The sequence below is a fragment of the Branchiostoma belcheri genome, unplaced genomic scaffold, assembly GCF_001625305.1.
Source record: "Branchiostoma belcheri isolate BF01 breed outbred unplaced genomic scaffold, Haploidv18h27 scaffold33, whole genome shotgun sequence".
Lineage (NCBI taxonomy): Eukaryota > Metazoa > Chordata > Leptocardii > Amphioxiformes > Branchiostomatidae > Branchiostoma > Branchiostoma belcheri.
In genome coordinates this window covers 1,720,790-1,736,317 of record NW_017803943.1, presented here as the reverse complement: position 1 = coordinate 1,736,317, position 15,528 = coordinate 1,720,790, and the positions used below count along the sequence as shown (strand labels likewise).

The window sequence follows — 15,528 nt, the reverse complement described above, 5'->3', positions numbered from 1 at the left end:
CATTATTGCAAGGGTTGACCGGACAAAAATACTTAGAGAGGGGAAAGAACATTATGCATTTCGGTGGTCTTTTGAGTCCACCAATTAAAGCCCAAGATTGTTTTTTTAAAGCTATACTTATGGTGTTAGGGTGTTGATTTCGGACAGATGTTTGTATAGTATATTCTTCAAACGTTTAGGTATGTAGGTACTTCAAACCGTGAGTAGTTCACATTGCTGTTCCTGACATTATGTATTCCAGACATGAACATAAATGTTACATGTTTAAACGGACACCACTAACTCTGGCTCATCTTTCTCCCTTTTTCAGCCACCTTGACCCTCTTTGGGACGGTCCTAACAACACACAACCTCGCTGTTACTTTTATATCTAGAACAAAGAAAAGAAGTACCGATGCAGTGGCAAAGAAAGCTGCTAGGGGGGCCTTGATCAGAACCGATATCTATCCATGTGCAGTTTAATGAACAGACCTACATGTAAGTTTCTGAAGTATAAAACCGCTGGCACGATAACCTGTCTAAACCTTGTATAAACCTTAAGGGTATCCATTGTATTATACATCTCTTTCATATCTGAGAAAAAAGCATATGTCAACCACGCAGGGATGGTTTCATAAATACAACCTCTCGCATAATAGAAATACCTAGGTACCTGTCTTTTTTTCCTTTCGCTGTTAAGAGCGCGACGAACTAGTATTTGATTTTGTAGCGATGAGACAAATGCAAATATAGATAAAGCTATATGCACATGCAATTAATAATAATCTCCGAATTAATTTGAGAAAAATGTCATTTAGAAACGATAACAATGTTTATGTAATATCCCAAACGGGAATTTGAGATGTATGTTTTGTACATTTGAGAATATTGCAGTTACGTCAATGCCCTAATTGAACGTTGAGGCAATCCAACGTTTTAGGAATTGCCTCAAGGGCTGCTTTGGGCTGCAATTTCCACGCTTTATCTATATTAAAAGCCTGCTTTTGATGTATAAGTGTGATGTAACGTAACGTTTGGTACTTGAAGTTCACAAAAATACATGGAGGATAAATGTGCGCGACGCCGTCCTTAGAACGGATGATTGCCTAGTACGTAAGTGTGCAGTACCTAATTATAAGCACGGTACTAAAGCGCCCTCTAGGAAAAAATTCAACTGCAGGGTTTGTTAATCTGTATTTGACAAGTATAGTCGCCCTTCGACGTAAGGCGTATGAAGACCTATTTATCCAGCGTTTGACAGGCCCATCATTTTACTGTGTGCCTGGAAAACAAATTCAGGCAAGCGGCTTCAGGGAACCAAACAAACACACTAGGTACAATCCACACACCCACAAGGGGCAATCAAGTCTCTGAGCTGACCTGCCTTCGTGCTGATCGCTATTCATGAAAGAAGCAATTTGTGGTCTACGTCATTTTTACGTCAATACAAACAGACTAAGTTACTTATCCACACACCCACAACAAATTAAGTCTTTGTCAGACCTGTCCTTGGTTCTGATCACCATTTCTTCGGAGCAATTTGTGGCTTATACGCATACGCAAACATACACACACTAGGTACCATCCACCCACAACGAATCAATCAAGTCTTCGGGAAGTGAGGTCCTTGGTGCTGGTTGCTATTCCTTAGCGAACTAGGCGATTTGTGCCTCAACGTCATCTTTACGCAAACGCACACGCGCTAGGTACTATCCACACACCCACAAGCGGCAATCAAGTCTCTGAGCTGAACTCTCCTTGGTGCTGATCGCTCTTTTTTTTTATTCATCAAAACATAAAGACATAACAAGGACAGTGTGACGCTGCACTCAAGTTAACAACTTATATTAACAGCGCCACACACAAAAAAGGTACAATTAACGTTTAAATATACAAAGTTGACATGTGCGCCGTAGTCCCACCATCCCAAGACATTAAAATATTAAATTAAATGCTAACAGAGCTATTTGTAAGATAAGATCGCTCTTCCTTCATGAAAGGAGCAATTCGTGTTTTACGTCATTTTTACGTCAACACAAACAGACTAAGTTACTTATCCACACACCCACAACAAATCAAGTCTTTGGACAGAGCTGTCCTTGGTGCTGATCGCTATTCCTGCGAGCGGAGCAATTTGTGGCTATATGCCATCCTTACGCAAACACACACTCTAGGTACCATCCACCCACAACGAATCAATCAAGTCTTCGGGAAGAGAAGTCCGTGGTGCTGGTTGATATTCTTTAGCGAACGAAGCGATTTGTGCCTCAACGTCATCTTTACGCAAACACACACACTAGGTACTTTAGTACTATCCACACACACACACACACACACACTCACAACAAATCATGTCTTTGAGTAGAGCTGTCCTTGGTGCTGACCGCTATTCCTTAATTAGGGGAGCTATTTGTGTCTTTACGTGCGTCATCTTTACGTAAGTACACACTAAGTGTAACCCACAAAGGTAGCCGATGCCGAATGTCAAATCTCCCACTTGTAATCATTAGTGCTAACAGTGCACCAACGGGTGTAGGCGTTTCAGTCACTTCAAAGTAGTTCGTTTCCCATGCGCTAGTCCCTTGCCCTACAACGTCACGGGGTTTTTCACAATTTTGTTGAATGTTTGGTCAACGTTGCAATTGCATTAGAATTTGGCTGTTGTAGACGATATCTTTTCCTACATAACATTTGATTTAAAAACTTTCACCCTATTTAACCAGAGTGTCTTAAATTACAGCTTTCGAGCATAGATAATCTGACATTTATCGTTTACATTGTAACCGCCTGACACAAATTTGACATCTCTTGCCATCGTTTCGACGTCGTCCAAGAATTCCTCGTGTTTGTCTTGTGGTATGTAGCAAAGGTGGCGTAAAACTGCACTCATAGCTTTCCTCCGGTGTTCCTTAGAGCTGTAAGAGTGCTGATGTTCTTTGAAATGACAGGAGATGATGTCAAATCCACACTCTTCCAGAAGGCGGCTGCGTTCTCTTAAGATATCACTAGAAGGCCAGGGAAAATAATTCGGCTCAAAATCTTTCAAGTAGGTTTTCCATTTGGGATGGGAAGCCATTCCCAGGATGATGTGGGAAATCTTGGTCAAATTAGTAGTGAACCACAGTAGAATTTCTCCTCCAGGCTTTAGGCAAGAATGCAGCACTTTTAGCGCAGCGACCTTGTCTTGGACCCAGTGTAGTACTTGGAGAGAAACTACTTTACTGAAGGCACCTCGCAACTCCGGCTTAATTGTTGAAGTGTCCGAGATATCAGACACGTGGTAGGACACGTTTGGGGAGGAGTTGTGCTGTCTGGCATGGCTGTGTAAAAAAAAAAAGAAAATCGTCTAAACTGTGGTAAATTGTTATCTCTCAGTCTATGACGTCTTGCTGGAAGTCCCAAGACCCAATTTTGGGTAACATAATTCCAATAATAAACAATAAATATAAATTTCTGATCATTGTGTTATATATGATATTCGAATCGTGAAATTAGGATGTACCAGACGAATTCAGGAGACACATCAAAGCCCACCACAGAAGCGACCCCTGGCTGTTGAGAGATGTATTTGCAGATTTCTCCCGTGCCACACCCAGCGTCCAGAACTGTGTCGCCTTCCTCCCACCTCATGTACTGCTGGAGAACCTCAACTCCAAGGTCATGCTGGAAGGAGTGGTTCTGAGAATAGAACTCGGGCTTTGTTGTGTCCATTTTCTGTGTTAAGATAAAAGAGTACACTATTTCAAAATTTTATAAACGCACACGCACACGCACACACACACACACACACACACACACACACACACACACACACACACACACACACACACACACACACACACACACACACCGGGTCATACCAAAAACTTTTAAAATGTTACATGCCACTTTCTCTGCTTAACATTCAGCATCTATGAGAAAGAGTATGGGAAAGTCAAACACAACAATGTGGTAGCCCCCTGTTGCAGTGCTTGCACAATTGTGTCAACCAAGGGCTACAGAAATGGAGATTGGGCACCACCTCTATGATCTGCACAGAGTGGGACGAGACCTTTATGCAAGTTAGCGAGTAGTCTCCGGCGTCAATTGTTACACTTACCGTCTCAGGCTGCCAGGCTGTCACAGTTACGCACCTTCTGAGTCAACTTTGACTTTCAACCGATGGTATCACACCGGAGTTGATTACAGTTAGAACCGGAAGAACAACATTTTCTCAATGTAGCAGAAAAAAGTTTTCGCCCTATGGGCATTTCTGTAGAAGGAACACAATGTGAGCAGGTTCGACGGTTAAAAATTTATAGTAGGGTACACAGGCAAGCTACAAAAATGTCTGGACTCACTGTGCAATATACAAAATATGTGAAAATAAGCTCTCCGGCAGGTTTTCCGGCTCGTTTCCTTGTAAAGACTTCTTTTGTATGGCACTATGCGGGGATCATGTGAACTGAAGCCCACGCACAGTACTAGGCGGTGTCGGCCAATCGACCCAGCCGAACAAACATCCTATAGCTAATTCAAATTATACAGTCTCAAACATAATGCATTTCTCTAGAATTCAGCACAGTTTTCACTGTCATGTACGGAGGAATCTGAGTGTACAGTTTTCTGAAGTATTGTGCCGCATTATACTAGCTACTTTTTGCCCTATATATAAGCTACTACTTGATATAAGGTTTTCCTTGACTTTATCATAAGGACAGGGGGTACAGATTGACATAATTAACCAATAAGGAATAATACATATGAAGGTAAATACAACACTACCCAGTTGTATAAAATGACCAATCCTTTTAATAAGATGTAAAATCACTAAGACACGCAGCCTGTGTGTCGAAGCGCCTCCTTGCGAAATAATTTCCAATGCCAATGGAACCCTTGTGTCAGCATCACGAAGTGATATCGAATTGCAGCTGATGCTAAATAAAGACGTCTGCGCAATTCGTTCTAAACATCTATGCAACCAAAAGAACGCCTCTTCTGTTTAATAGCATTTAATAGGCGATGAAAATCAAACAATCTACATAATGCCTTAAGTTGGGTGTGACAATATATATGATTATATATAGATTATTGTTTATTTTTTATCGTATGTGATCTGTAAGCCCCCCTTGAGGCCTCTATTCAGCATGACCTGGCTTGGGGTTGCGGTTTGTACATATAATGCATTTCCATGTACTGCGTAGTCGGACGGGTGCAACTCCCCCTACCCTAAACTTCTAGTGCAGGTACGTACCGCATCTAGAACCGTACCTATCAGTTTCTATGCCTGAACGGATTGGGGTTAGGATCAGGCACGGTTCTGAATAGTCTGGGTGTATCCAAGAATTGCTCGCGTTTGATGGCGAGTGTTGACAGTCAGATGTTCCATCGCATATGAATACCCGGTGTAGTAGCTGTACATGTATGCCCATGATGGTACCACAATCGCTCTAAAATTGAAATGCTGTATACATATTCTCAGGTACCAGTAATACTGTTGAATACAGGGGTAGAAGACCTGTTGGTCAATTCTTGTTGACAAGGTTTATGATATCAAAATAAGAACATGTAGGAATCTTCCTTTTTTCGCCCCGTTTTCGCCCAGTGCATTGCACTTGGAGTCTGCTGAAGTATATACTAGTATTCTCCTGAACTGACTTATTCAGACTCGTTTTTATTTGTTTAAAATTTTCATTCAGACTGATTTGACGCAGACAAAATGACCCACGAAAAGGACGAAGCGCAGGGGCTGACGGGAAACTGTGACGCAGAAGATAAAGTTCTTCTTGTCGTGATTGGAGAGGAAGAGTTGTGCGTCAGAAAGGCGACGTTGACACGAGAGAGGTGAACTGTCAAGCTATTTTACCTCCATTTTTAACTATGCTCCGAAACCTGCCAGTAAACTGTGTACTAAACTATATGCATCTTAAAAGTTCTTTGTTGGTAGACGCCATTATGGAACAAGTTTAAACTGAAAAAAATTGCTGTACTAGAATAGTCATATACAATTTATACAGTGGTAAATTGCGACCGTCCCTCAACAAAGACGGGGGTCACTACCGACTTTCTGCAATATATGATCCACTGCTTACCGAGTCGCCTGTGTTATCTGCATAACATTTATTACGTCACAGCGGCTACTTCTCTGCGATGATGTCGTCCGGGATGAGGGAAAGTTGTGAAAACAGAGTCGAGCTGCACGGCGTGTCGCCTGACGTCTTCAAAACCATCTTAGACTTCTTCGGTACAAGACGGATGCGATTTGACAAGGTTTGTCGTTTGTCGATCCATGGCGGTAAAAACAGATTGAGTGTTTTTCTACCTCCATGGTCGATCTATAAGTTAAAGGGGCATCATGTACCAAATTGATTTTATTTTGTACCAAAAATTAAATATTTTAATTGAAGAAATCTTTCTATGATTACAATTTACTTCCTCTTTTCAACATATTTGTCTAATTATCTTACAATAACATTATGTAGCAAGCTGGATGGGCTGGTCACAATACGTATGAATGTGTGTGTGAGTAAGTGCAGTAGTAAGTGCAATTGTTCTATATTTGCTTTTGTATGATTGTAATTCATTTCCTCTTTCCAACATTTGTTTCCAATTATCTTACAACTAAATTATGTGGCAAGCTGGCTCGTAATCATATACGACTATATGAATGTGTGTGAGTAAGTGCAGTAGTTTTTCTTTTAGGCTGGACCGTCCATACGTAAAGGTAAATATTAAATAATTCCTTCGTAAATGTTACCTTTCTGTTTGCTTTTCTTCATTACATTTTCTACATTAGGTAGGCCCAGAAGAGATTCTAGAAACCGCGGTATTTCTTCAAATGGACGGGGTCATGAACTACATGCGGCGCGCTATGAAGATAGAGACATGCGTGAGATGTCTCCGCGTGGCCGAAAAGCACTACCTAGCGGACCTGGAGAAAGCTGCATACATGTTCATGAGGAAGAACTACCTGGCACTCCTACAGTCCATAGAGTACAACGGACTGACGGAGCACGAGAGAGACCAACTGGTGGCGCTGAGGTAAAGTTGGTTACGTGATCACAAGCATGTGTCTCTATGAGCAGTTGATAAAATGCAGCAGATAGGTTGTGGCGTCCCCCGTCTCTATTTGTCTGCTACATTCTCTTTTATCATTTGATTAAATGTAGCAGATAATTCGTGGCGTCGTCCGTCTCTATCTGGTACATCTGAGCAGTTGATCAAATGTAGCAGATAGTTTGTGGCGTCCTCTGTCTCTATCCATGTGCTACATGTGATCCACTGCTCACTGAGTCACATATCTGCAATCTACAGACGACGAGATTAAAAAAGCAGTGAATTGATTCCTTGTCTGATGCCATATCCCCCATATAGTGTTTTATTTGTCAAATACAGATAAAGATTATTTTTCGTAATGAATTCCACATACTAGTATATGATCATGAACTTTTAAGCTAAGCTTACCTCCGTTTTGATACGTAAACTTGAAGCTACATGGGTCTACTACATTCGTACATGTGATACGTAACTACGTGTGACTACAACATCTCCATGCTCTGTTTTTGCTTTTGATTAATTAATCAATAGATACGAGCCACAGGAGTTCATCTGCGCGGTGGGATCCTACAACGACGCCCGGCTGGACAACCTGGAGACGCCGCGGTCTCTCTACGTCTTCGACCACTTCGAGCAGAAGTGGGGACCGATCTGCCCCTTCCCGCCGCCCCTCTGTACCCACGGGTGCTCCGTCGCGATCGTCCACAACCTCCTGTTCATCCTGGGAGGGTTCACCTCGTCCGATCAGAAGGAACTTCAGAAGGAAGCGTTCTGTTACGATCCGTTGTACAACACCTGGGCGCCGTTCCCGCACCCGCGCGTTCTGAGAGCCCACTGCGGATTGGCTGGAATAGATGCTGCCAATGTGCTGTATGCGGTTGGCGGTTGCACAATCCACAAAAAGGTACACAAACACTAGCTACACTATCCCCCTTTCCAATGAACATACGTCCTCATATGATAACTGATCCAATAGAAGTCTTAACAGTTGATTAACAATTCCACAACTTAGCATTTCACAAAAAAGGTAACTTTGACTCAGTACTGTTTTCTATCGCATGGTTTTATTTGAAATTCATCTAATTCGATATTTTTGCATAGTTCCTAGATGTTTTGAAGCTTTGAAACGAGCAAATGACTTGCCCGGTGGTTGCTATTCCTTCGTGAACGTCAGCTTTTCGTAAACACACATTAGGTACTATCAACATACCCACAACAAGTCAAGTCTGTCCTTGGTGCTGATCGCCATTCCCTCCATAACGGAGCTATTTGTGTCTTAACGTCATCTTCACGAAAGATTTAAATCTTTGTGATATTGATTTGAAAATGACACTCGCATTGAAATAAAGCTGCTGCAGACGTTAACTTAGATATTAATGACATTTGATTAAAAAATCGTTGTATTTTGAACAGACTAATTCGGACGAGCACGATTTGGTGGACCTGTGCTCGGTGGAGCAATACAGCTTCAGGACCGGTAGATGGCGTGACGCCCCCAGACTGCCGAGGCCAATGCTGAACGCCAACCTGACCGCCTGCCGAGGAGCCGTCTACACAAACATCGCTGTACCAGGAGGGGAAGTCATCTATAGGTAGGTTTCTTATGGTTACATATTGTTTTTGCTCTGTTTCTTCTTCTTCTGTTCCAAACAAGTAAGGTCAATTACCAGGACCAGACGTCTGGTAACTGGTGTTTCATTGTAATAGTTTGGACCTTATGAAAGTCGTGTGTGTGTGTGTGTGTGTGTGTGTGTGTGTGTGTGTGTGTGTGTGTGTGTGTGTGTGTGTGTGTGCTAAAAGAATTTTCTCCAAGCAGATGTTGGGTTATGTGTGATGTTTTGCCACACAGCGATTTCTAAGAATAATACCAATTCCTTCATTATTTTCAGACTCATCCCAGGATCACCCTGCTGGGATGAGATTTCTCCCATCCCAAAGGTTCGATTCGTCTTCAACATGACGTCGTTTCGCCAAAACATCTACCTCATCTGCGGGTTCCTGAGGGAATTTGAGAGCGACCCTCTGTGTTTCAACACTGAGACTGGCAAATGGAGTTACCTCTTCAGGCCCCCTCTGGCGAAAAGGAGTTACGTGGACGATCTGACTGTTTTGGACGATAAATACGGCTACAAACTGTATCTAGTGAGTCAGAACTCCACGCAGTGGTGTGACCTGGGAACGAGGGAGTGGCAGTACACGGGGCTACCAGGGTACCCTGGGTCCGGGTTTACAAGAGTTCGTACACTTCATTTGCCCATCACTCATTTGGTACATCTGCGGTACTGATAGAAAATAATTCATAAAAACAATATATTTCATCGACATCATGGTATGGAGTGAAATATAACTACTAGAGTTCCACGATCTCATACCTTCGCCTTTAGGAACGACGAATTGTAAACGTTTCAAATTGATTATGCAAATAGGATCCTCAATTGCAATGTCCAGCTCACCAAACCCGAAGTTCTGCTACACTAACTGTGTTACGATAGCAAGAGGCCAGTTCTTCATTAGTTTATTGTATTATTTTGAAGTATCTTATTAGTATGGCATATTGTACCAATTTACTATAATTTTACTTCGATCTTATTCTTTTATCAAATTTTCTTTTATTAAAAATCTCAAAATTGGGGTTTTTGAGAATATTTGTTACCCTTAAAGAATTACATGGTGTCTCTTTTAAAACAACGAAAAGCATGGAGGTTTCGATAACAATATTTAGAAACACTGATTGATACTGATATGTACTGGGTGGAAAAGGTTGATATGAAACAGTCCATTTTGGAATGGGGAGGGGTTAAATAGACTGAAGTATGCTGCATTTGCTTGCAAGTTGTCCCACACATGACACTCTTCTTTAGCGCCACCTTCCGACACATCACGGAAGTGTAGCCATAGATAGTCACAACAAGATGGCGACCGCCAACAGCACCAACGCGGATCAGGATGCCGTTCTGGATGATTTTGAGGCTTTAGACCCTTCCCTACGCAACGTAGTGGAGCAGAAGTCACTCAAGTGGATATTCGTCGGCGGAAAAGGCGGTGTAGGGAAGACTACGTGCAGGTAAGGGCAAGTTTTAGTAGCAAAACGTCATGGGGGAGGGGGGCGATTTTTAAACAACCGGTCCGAAACAGTCTGGAAGATGACGTGTCCCTATAATCAGTATCATAGCTCATAAACTGTTTTTATCGTAAAAATATGAACTTTTGAAAGTAACTAAAGCACGGAAACAGTTGATGACCACAGCTGAGGGTTTGAGAATGTGAAACGATAAAGTTTAATCGTCTGAATTTGACGTACACATGCATGCTGCGTTCGCGGGATAAAGTACTTCCGGGATAAACCTATTTATAAATTTTCGTGGTGTAAAGCGTAACGTAAATGTACACGTACAGCCTGTAGTGACCGTTTTTGTTGTGCTAATGTTAGAAACTATATACTAGTATTACAGCATTTGATAATTTGTATCACCCCCAATTTATCCTCTAGGCAAGCAATTTCAGTTTCCTGTAACATGTATTACATTGTATGTATAACTATAAGAGGGATGTTATATTTTGCCTGTCTCGTCCGTTGCAATTTTTTATTTGTGTACACAAACTTTTTGCAATTCAGGGAGTTTTATCCCTGCTGTAAGGTTTTTGGTGTCTAGGTGAATAGGTAAATATTAAATGAGAGAAACTGTTGTACCTGTAAGAAACACAGGGCAAGCAGTAGAAACATTAAAAAAACCTTCTGGTCCCGGGCCGAGGTTCAAACCCACGGCCCCGGGCACCGGTATACAATTCGACGCTCCTACTGAATCAGCTAAAAGGTCTAGACCCCTCGGCCAAGTCAGTTGGTAGCACCTATAAACCCGCCACTGTTACATACCAACAGCTGTAGCCTGGCCATCCAGCTGGCAAAGGTGCGTGAGCGTGTCCTCATCATCTCCACGGATCCTGCACACAACATCTCCGACGCCTTCGACCAGAAGTTCTCCAAAATCCCAACAAAAGTCAACGGCTTTGAGAACCTGTTTGCAATGGTGGGTTCTACTGCCTAATTTCTATATCTCCAAGCAGAAGTCTTCCTTGAATTTGAACTATTGTAGAGTGGAACTCAGTGCCACTGAGTATAGTGGGGACTTTATCACTAGAAAGCTTTAATCTTTTAAACTTTAAGAGTTAGATGTGCAAAGTCTAGGTTTAGCAGCTCGTTCGGTGTAATGTAGCCAGCTGCCGCTGCACCGCTTGCCTGCGAAGCTGGTGTGTTACACCGAGGGGCAGTTATACTGGGTACTGTATACAGATACAGAGGTTTAGCCATTTATATTGGGTAACGTGTTTGAATTTAGTAATTTACTTTCTGAAAATTGATTTTTGTGGGGCTTAAATTTAGCAATTACTTTATATATATTAGTCTACTTTATTGAACAAATTGTATTGTTGAACCTGTACATGTATCTGATACTAGTCTTAAGTATTTTTTCTGTTCCAGGAAATTGACCCGAATCTGGGGATGTCCGAATTACCTGACGACTTTTTTGAGGATCAGGCTGAAGGTACATGTACTCCACCAATAACAATGTAGTGAACCTCTCTCAGAAGACTGAAGGCTGAATTAACTTCAATTTTGCATGTAGATTTTAGAATTGCATGTAGATATTTTGCCAACATGCAATTTTGCATGTAACCAAAAAAGGATTTCGAGCCCTGATATTTCAAGATTTGATAATACTGTGTTTGAGTGTAGAAATATCAACAGATATTTAAAAAATGGCCTCCTTCACTGATTGTACTTCCCCCTCCCCCCACTAGGTGGCGCCTTGGGTGTAGGGAAGGCCATGATGCAGGAGTTACTGACAGCCTTTCCGGGTGTGGACGAGGCCATGAGTTATGCAGAAGTCATGAGGTCAGAGGTCCTCAGCAGCACTACCTTAACGATCTGTGTCTTACATGTACCAACCTGATGAAACTTAACTCATGGAGTCAACAAAAACAGTGTAAATGAAAACATGACTCGCTCCAATTCACACGTTGTACATTTATTCATTTTCACATAAAGATACATAAATAACATCAAATGGCAAGTCACAGTTTCTGACAGTTCTATGCAAATAAATGGTTGTCTTCTAGATACTGAGTATTTGTTCTTTCAAAATTATCTTGATTGTGAACGATTGGTTGCGATGTTAACATACGTTAATAAGGTTATCAACTGTCCGACAGATTGGTGAAGGGGATGAATTTCTCGGCTGTCGTTTTTGACACGGCGCCGACCGGCCACACGTTACGCCTCTTGTCGTTTCCCGCGGTCGTTGAGAAGGGTCTTGGCAAGCTGCTCAGGTTAAAGTCACAGATTACACCATTCATACATCAGGTGAGAAGACTTGTTTTGATCAGTCAAATTCTACAGTACCTGCCATTAAAGACAGTTTCAAGAGCAGAAGCGATTGTTCTGGTTCTGAAAATACTATTTTTCTGAATCAGCTGCACTGAAGATCTTCAGCCATTATCCCATTAAAACCCACATGGGTCTGCATGGAGGGGCACTACTCAGTTACTGGATTATAAATGATTCAATTCCTAGATGATCTGTAACTAGATTTTACAAATTTGGTTGATTTTGTATCAATAAAAATACAATTTCTTTTAGAAAATAATACTGGCCTCTGCTCTTGAGACTGGCTTTAAAATCATCAAGCTTCCTATAAATATATAATATAATGTTAGACAAGTCACAAGATATACTACGGTAAAGCAATGCGTGTTGTTTGCGACCAGATCGGTGGCTTGCTGGGATTGGGCGACATAAACGCAGACGAGATGTCATCACGGCTAGAGGACACACTGCCGATCATACGGCAGGTCAACGAACAGTTCAGGGATCCGGTAAGCCTCCGACAAACACATGCTAATGCACACACACACACTAACACCACAAACACACGCACCCACCCACACCAATGGTAACAACATCAAATTTGCAGTTTACCATAAGGCACCTCATTAAGGAGTAGAAATGTGAAATAGAGGACATTTAGATGCCTGTAACAACATTTAGATGCCCGTTACTCTGTTACAAGACTTAGATTTTGCTATTTGTCTTCAAAAGACTAGGGGAGTACCCTTTGTGTTGGCAAAAGGCGAACCTCCTGTGCTCCTCCTGCAAGCATGCCAGCGCTAGTTTGAGTTCCTTTATTTCCCGTGTGACATGCGCTACTTGCTCCATCAATCTGTCATGAGGGCTGTTCACCAGCGTCGACCTGTGTTGTGGAAGATGCCGGCCGCACTCACCGTCTTCAAGATCGCACTTGTCACGGTAACGTACCGAAGGACGTCTCTTTCATTTTGGGTGCAGACATCACTGGAGATTTTTTCCTGAGTTGCCTTGTTCACAAGGTAAGTGTCCGAGATCAGCCCTTACATGCAGAAGAAAACCAGAAAACGTCCTTGCCATGCAGAGACATGCTATGACCTCTCTTCTGTACATGTCGGGCAGAAGTCACGGTGGATTACTACATCAAAATTCTCTGTGATTAGGCCTGCAGCCCAATCACACCATAAGGAATCAGTTTTGTCACTACAAGATGGCCCTGGTGTGTCCTAGCAAAATCTATCAGTTTCATGTCTTGAAACCCCTCAGCATTGAGTGAGTTGAATGGTATGCTGTTTCATATTCAGACTGCATCCAATACACTGTATATGAGCTTCCCTAAATTTTTTAACCTGCTGTTACAAGCAGTGGAAGTTCTGACCTTAATGAGTCTGAGTAAACTTTGTAAATTTCAAGGTTAAATGAAGGTTATAACTTATGAAAAAGTTTTATAAAGTATAATCAATTACGTAAGGATTATGATTTGATCACATCTAAATGTTTTATGTCCATATAGTTTGTGAACTCCCAAAGTATTCCCTCTGTCTATATCACATTTCTCTCCCATATGATGGCTTAAAATTGATGTAAACTTTACATTTGATGTTGTTTCCAGGTGTTTCTGATATATTATGTGACATTATTGTCTCCTATGCACCAAAAGACTGATCTAATAATTTACATCAAAACATTACAATACAAATATTTGCTAGACATGCAGCCACTCTCTCATTGGTTGATTCACTAATTGCCATGCTATCATTGGCTGCACTGCTAATTATGTTAGACAGTCAGGATACATCTATCCATCTATTTTCAAAGGTCTAACAGTCACGCTTCATTGCTTCACTTCTTAGCAAAGATTGAAAGTTTTTGAAACTGTACAGCCCCCCCCCCCTCTAACATGGCCACCACATTTCATGATCCTACCTCAACAACTCATTATATCCAACATTAAACTCTGGCTATAACTGCTATGTATATATTGCTTCTAGTTATTTCTAAATCTTGCATGCTATATACACAATGGAATCAAATTTGGCTTGCTAAAGCCAACTGAAAAAAAGTATAAACAATCAACTTTAACACATTATACAGGAAAATACTATATTCTGCTGAATGCATCTGCCAACACATGTAACCATCACTGACCTGGTCACTCACCATATTAGATATAATTATAAAGTACTAATTCTATACTTATTTCCCAAAAGTATAAACTTCCAACTTTAACACATTACACAATAAAATAGACTCTATATTCTGCTGAATGCATCGGCTCTGCCAAATAAACACTCCTGTATTAGTTAGTTTAGTCCATAGTTAAGTTTGTAGATAAGTTTTGCCATACTTTGTACCATGTACAACTGTTGTGCAATAAAGTTATTATTATAACCATCACACACTCACTGACTCATTCACTGACTCATTGACTGACTGACTGACTGACTGACTGACTCACTCACTCACTCACTCACTCACTCACTCACTCACTCACCATATAAGATATAATTATAAAGTTCTCATTCTTGACTTCATTGATGGTCTGATACTAGCACATGAAAACACATGCACTGCTCACCATACATACACAAATGCATCAACACAAAGAACAAAATACAAACTGACAACAATGTTTACTGTCACACACACAGAAGTAATCACACAGGCCTACATACCATACAGTATTATACAATTTCTATTGGAAACTATTGGAATTTTTTTGTAAATTTTCATTGAGCCCTCATGAGAGTTAGATAGTCCTGTGTGGTTTCTACCCACAGCACATCTGACCCTGCATGTTGGTTTCAACTTTTTTTGTGCTACATCACGGTAAGTCTGAAACTCATAAACAGTTCAGATTAAAGCAGTTAGAAGAAGGCATAATCTGCCAAGGCTATCACACTAGACACGTCACTTCTACATCGATCTACAGAACTACAAATGTATTTTCACTGATACAACTACACTCGTGACTCTTACATGTACAAGTACAATGAAGACTACCACACAAAATAGTTTTGAATTCTTATTTTCAATATTTTTGTGACTTGCTGAAGAAAAACATTTCTTTTTTCATCATCAGTTAAAAATCAATGTGCATGTGGGTGTCATGAATAAAATTTACTTGCTGTGGCCTTCTTAAATTGTGGCTT

General features: G+C 41.2%; 3 protein-coding genes across 5 annotated transcripts in view; 2 read left to right on the top strand and 1 right to left on the bottom strand.

The window, feature by feature from the left end:
• Window positions 1–2,713: 2,713 nt before the first annotated feature.
• On the bottom strand, window positions 2,714–3,690 carry LOC109475220 (juvenile hormone acid O-methyltransferase-like). The gene is made up of 2 exons (XM_019775819.1): window positions 3,482–3,690; window positions 2,714–3,299 (listed from the first exon to the last, which is right to left on the bottom strand). Exons 1-2 carry the CDS (start codon window positions 3,688–3,690, stop codon window positions 2,714–2,716), a joined length of 795 nt encoding a protein of 264 aa, XP_019631378.1.
• Window positions 3,691–5,677: 1,987 nt separating this feature from the next.
• LOC109475147 (kelch repeat and BTB domain-containing protein 13-like) lies at window positions 5,678–9,358 on the top strand. Its single transcript, XM_019775681.1, has 6 exons — window positions 5,678–5,802; window positions 6,093–6,228; window positions 6,755–6,999; window positions 7,546–7,918; window positions 8,428–8,606; window positions 8,904–9,358. Exons 1-6 carry the CDS (start codon window positions 5,678–5,680, stop codon window positions 9,298–9,300), a joined length of 1,455 nt encoding a protein of 484 aa, XP_019631240.1. The 3' UTR covers window positions 9,301–9,358.
• Window positions 9,359–9,900: 542 nt separating this feature from the next.
• The window catches only part of LOC109475216 (ATPase asna1-like), a 25,086-nt gene continuing 19,458 nt past the window's right edge, over window positions 9,901–15,528 (top strand). Inside the window, exons 1-6 of one of the 3 annotated variants that reach the window (XM_019775814.1) lie at window positions 9,901–10,078; window positions 10,895–11,042; window positions 11,495–11,558; window positions 11,815–11,908; window positions 12,226–12,376; window positions 12,781–12,888. In XM_019775814.1, coding sequence (XP_019631373.1) covers window positions 9,927–10,078; window positions 10,895–11,042; window positions 11,495–11,558; window positions 11,815–11,908; window positions 12,226–12,376; window positions 12,781–12,888 — 717 coding nt within the window. In that variant the 5' untranslated portion in view covers window positions 9,901–9,926. The remainder of the gene's footprint in view (window positions 10,079–10,894; window positions 11,043–11,494; window positions 11,559–11,814; window positions 11,909–12,225; window positions 12,377–12,780; window positions 12,889–15,528) is intronic. The other 2 variants (XM_019775813.1, XM_019775810.1) reach the window with 2 other exon arrangements.

Bases quoted from the DNA above. Each gene is read 5' to 3' on its own strand.
- LOC109475147 (XM_019775681.1), top strand. From the start codon at position 5,678: ATGACCCACGAAAAGGACGAAGCGCAGGGGCTGACGGGAAACTGTGAC. The intron at 6,229-6,754 runs GTTTGTCGTTTG...TTTCTACATTAG, and splicing joins GACGGATGCGATTTGACAAG to GTAGGCCCAGAAGAGATTCT. The intron at 7,000-7,545 runs GTAAAGTTGGTT...ATTAATCAATAG, and splicing joins GACCAACTGGTGGCGCTGAG to ATACGAGCCACAGGAGTTCA.
- LOC109475220 (XM_019775819.1), bottom strand. From the start codon at position 3,690: ATGGACACAACAAAGCCCGAGTTCTATTCTCAGAACCACTCCTTCCAG. The intron at 3,300-3,481 runs GTACATCCTAAT...TTTTTTACACAG, and splicing joins GTGTCTCCTGAATTCGTCTG to CCATGCCAGACAGCACAACT.